The 4,252-nt window shown below is 53.4% G+C and overlaps 1 protein-coding gene across 1 annotated transcript in view; it reads left to right on the plus strand.

Moving 5' to 3' along the window:
* LOC105818877 (chromosome unknown open reading frame, human C16orf78) overlaps nucleotides 1–2,179 on the plus strand; it is a 19,063-nt gene extending 16,884 nt beyond the window's left edge. Inside the window, exons 5-6 of the mRNA XM_012655015.1 lie at nucleotides 657–912; nucleotides 2,032–2,179. Coding sequence (XP_012510469.1) covers nucleotides 657–912; nucleotides 2,032–2,179 — 404 coding nt within the window. The remainder of the gene's footprint in view (nucleotides 1–656; nucleotides 913–2,031) is intronic.
* Nucleotides 2,180–4,252: the final 2,073 nt, after the last annotated feature.

A 4,252-nucleotide genomic window follows, 5' to 3' on the forward strand; every position in this document is an offset into this window, starting at 1 on the left:
ATACAGTTTTAAAACCCAGTAGACTTTTCTCTGTACTAATCATACCAGTTAGAAATGGAAATAAGTAGAAAGTATTCCATTCTTATAGGTAAAAATATGTAAAATACTTAGGAGGAAATTTAACAAGAAGAAAAAATTAAGGTCTCCAAGCTCTAGCCCCACCAATATTTTAATCAGTGCAAGCTCAATATTTGGGTCAGATCAGATACTCCCCATCTCATCGCATGTATCTGTGCCTTGTGCATGCCGTTCCTCAGCCTACAATCCTTTCTTCCTTTTCTAACTGGTAAACAATCTGTCCTCTAAAACCCAGCACAAAGTTTTTCTCCTCTGATATCTCCCCGTCTCCTCTAGGCTCATTCTCTTTAGCTGAACTCCTTTCGAGGAGGAAGGGAGGAGAGATTGAAACAAGGGGAAAGAGGAAGGAGGAAAAGGGAAGGGCTGGGAAGCAGGGAGAAAGGAGGGAGGAAGAAAAGGACGACTACAGCTAACTAAATGCTAGGAAGGACAACCTGCAGAAGCCTTGACAAGACATCGTGTGTCAGCAGGTGTTGTTCGAGGCCCGTGCGCTCTCTCAGCCCTCCTCCCCTTCCTGCCTACCCTACCTCTCACCTCTCCCAGGATCTAACTCCTTGGTGACATCTGTCCAATTTCAGACTTAGACATCAAAGATGTGATTGCCTTAGAGTCCATGCAGCGGCCAAGCTCGTTCCGTCGGCAAAGCGTCACCATAGACCCCAGTTTACAGGACAGTATCTACGGCACCCGGAAGGGGACCTTCCTGAGAGACTGGACCAGCAAGACGTCCGACTCCGTTTATGAACGCAAGCTGAAGAGTCTCATGGAGAAAGGCACGGAGCCCAAGATCGAGTCTGCGAGAATGCTGAAGCCGGAGGAGGTGCTGAGCTGCCGGTGAGCGGCCCTGCGTGGACGGGCGCGGCACGTCCTGGGAGAACAGCTGGCATCACTGCTGTCGCCAGCTCCGACACCTGGGCAGTGGGGCACGAGCGGCACGTCCTAGAACAGGCTTGGATCACTGCTGTCTCTGGCTTGGACACCTGGGCTGAGCCTGAAGATCTTGGAGGGGGACTCGGTGTGGCTGAGCTCTGTCCTTGGGTCCCCAGGGACTGCTCCAGGGTGAAGCCATTGGGTTTCCAGCTCACCTGCCAGCGGACCTGCCCCTGAATGCGCATGTCATTTAGGTGTTGCTGTTCCGACACCACACCTCAGACACTTACACAACCCTCCCAGTATTTCCATTGTTTCACAATGCAAACATGGCTGTTATCCAGAAAGGAAAGAATGGGTTATTTGTGGCCTTGTTTTAGCAGGAAATCCCCCTAAGATCCCGTACACAGTGGTGTCGAGTCGCTGGTGATGGGGCCGCCATCCCCAGGGGCTACCTGCTGCGCCTTTGGGGTTTCAGACTCTCGAAGGGATCATGAACAAGGTGTGAAACCATTTGGTACTTACTGCTGTTACCAAAGGGTGTCCCTTCTTACTTGCTTTCTGTTTTATTTATCAGGACCTGCTAGTTTTCAGCAACACTCTACAGCCTGGTCCCCCCTCCAAAAAAAAAAACCCCAAAGATCCCTCTCCCTAGTCCAGTGTTATCCTTTACTGTAAAAATGCAACTGACAAGTTCAGAAACTTTAGCAGAGGAGGCAAAGGAAAAACAGAATGATGTAGCGGTAGTCCTTGTAAAGTTGGCTGCCACGAGCTCATCTGTAGATGTCACACAGCCTCAAATGCCCGGCAATCGGACGGCCCCATGGCAAAACCCGGCCCTGCTCGCTGACCGACCAAGGCGTGGGTGGGTGCAATGGTTAACTGGCTAACATGGAAACTGCCACGGCTGTGCGGTGGCCCACTGTCCTACGAGATCTCTGTCGGCTCCACGAACGTCAGGGAGAGCCAGTCCCTCGCAGAGGATGCACACTTACTGCTGCTTAGATCTAAGCTGTTTTTGGTAAAGTTAGAGGTTACTGTGACTCCACCTTCAACCGACCTCTTTGGCCTTCTCTTGCACAGATACCTGAGGTTGTCCAAGAACAACATCCGGACCCTGCTCAAGCTGTGCAGGGACGCGGGAATGAACGTGGACATCCATCCCCACATGGTCGAAGCGGAGATAGACGCCAAGAAGGTGTTCAGCCGAATCCACAGCGTAGCCCTCTAAATGGCTCTCTCGCCGCCACCTTCGGCCCCCTGTTGTTGGACCCTTCGCCACCAGATGCCACCCTCTGGCACACTACAAGTGGCCCCTCAGACTAGTGCATCCCTGTTAGACAGGAACAATCAGCAAACAAGCCTAGACCGGGTGGATCATTGTGCCGGTGTAAGATTTGTCCTCGACATGCAGGCAAGACCAATTTAGGAGAAACTGGTTTTTCTCCCTACCAAAAGAAGGCTCCTTAGGAAGGGCTTCTTAGAAAGGGGGTCTTAGAAGGAGTGAGAAAATGGGGGCACAGAGCCCCCAGAAGGACTTCAGGAAGGACAAAGTGTTGGGGGGCTGATTGAGGACACGCACACCCCACATCCTGTGGGGAGCTGGCCCTCTGTGTGCAGAGTGGGAACCTCGTCTGGGGCGGGGAGAGAGGGAGAACCCGCCAGTGCATGGAAGCAAGGAAGGGGACCCTTGCTAGCTCCCCATGGGGGACTGGGACCTTGCGCAGGTTGTAGGCACGCCAATAGCAGCAGGCCCAGAACCGTATGATTCATTTGAAGAAAAGACGCCACAGAGGGCAAAGAGCTTGCTCAGGGCCACACAGACGAGAATGGCAGGGCAGGGATGAAAACAGCGTCCTCACCTTGGCTGTAGTCTCCCGCTCTGCCTTCCTGTGTGATGGAGACGGTAGCAAATCCCGCAGGCTCTTTAGAGACACAGCCTTCCCATCCCAGCGTGCTGGCCAGCCGAGGTCACACACCCAGGCCCTTCTGGTCTCTGCAAGCATTTCAAGTAAGTTCAGATCCCAACCACCCCACTTACTACCTGTGTGACTTCAGGCAAGTTACTTTACCTTTCTGTGCCTTTGTTTCCTCATCTGTAAAATGGGACTAAGGATGGCCCACGCCGAGCAGGGATGCTGCGAAGAGTAAATGAGCACTTGCACGGGAAGCGTGAGGCACAGTTGTTAACACCTAAGAACTCAACAAAAATGTGAAAACGTGAGCTGTTCCCATCGTCCCCTAGAGGGACACTCAAAACTAAGCATGTCAATCCCTGTTCAAAAGCTGCTGATATCAAATTCACGTCCCCTTATGACAACCCAAAAATCTAAGGGCCCCTGAGCCCCCAAGAGCCAGTACACAAGCCCGGGCAGCAGGACTCCCAGAGGGAATCACTGCCGCTGTCCCGCCAGGCCCAGGTTTCACTCTCTGACCCCACGTCCTAAAAGGGCAGCGATATTCCCTCCATGCGCTTTTTGAATTTCCACACCCCACCTGGAGGTTCTAGAGTGGTCCCTACGGGACGAGAGGCTGTCTCCGCTGAGAGTCCTTGCCTCTGGGGGCCAGAGAGAGGCCCTGGCGGCTGCCAGACCCATGCGCGCCGGCACCCGCCCCCAGCACGCTCTAGAGGGGCTGTCCCCACTCGCAAAAGCCGCGCCCCTCAGAGGAGCAAGCAGGCCAGAGAGGCGGGCGCGGGAGCGCAGCAGCCCCCGCCTCGTCTAGACAGATCCCCGTCCAGGGAACGTCCTCGGGCAGCCGGAATCTCAGAAAACCGGCTGCGAGTGATGAAGCGGCGCTCCCTCCCTCCAGCAAGCACCTGTTCCTTAACAGAAATAGCTCTTCAAAACGGGGAAAGGAAACATATTTTCTGAGCATCACCGAGCAGCGGGCACCTAGCCCGTGTTACCGTAACCAAAATCAAACCGAAAACCATCCCCCAAAGCCTTCGCCTCGGCGCCGTAGACTCAGCGGCAGGACGAGGCCTGCACGGAGCGCCCTCGCCTCCTCCCGAACGTCGAATCTGCCTCCGTCGCTGCAGTTTGAACCCGCTCCTCTCGCTCCAGCCCCTGGAAGGGGAGAAGACGTCGGCCTTCATTGTCTAGTAAATTTCATATTCGGGAAGGACAAGTGATGAGCAACAGATTAAATAACAGATAAAATGGCCCTGAAAAGCTAATGTCAGATGTCATAACCGTAGCAGTGTAATGTGACAATGACCATTTAGCCTTTTCATCTTCAGAGTTGTTTTTTTCCACAGTTTTCTGCCATACAGTTCAGTTTAATTCTCTCTGTGGTATGCTTA

Source organism: Propithecus coquereli, unplaced genomic scaffold (genome assembly GCF_000956105.1).
Source record: "Propithecus coquereli isolate 6110/MARCELLA unplaced genomic scaffold, Pcoq_1.0 Scaffold458, whole genome shotgun sequence".
Taxonomy (NCBI): Eukaryota; Metazoa; Chordata; class Mammalia; order Primates; family Indriidae; genus Propithecus; species Propithecus coquereli.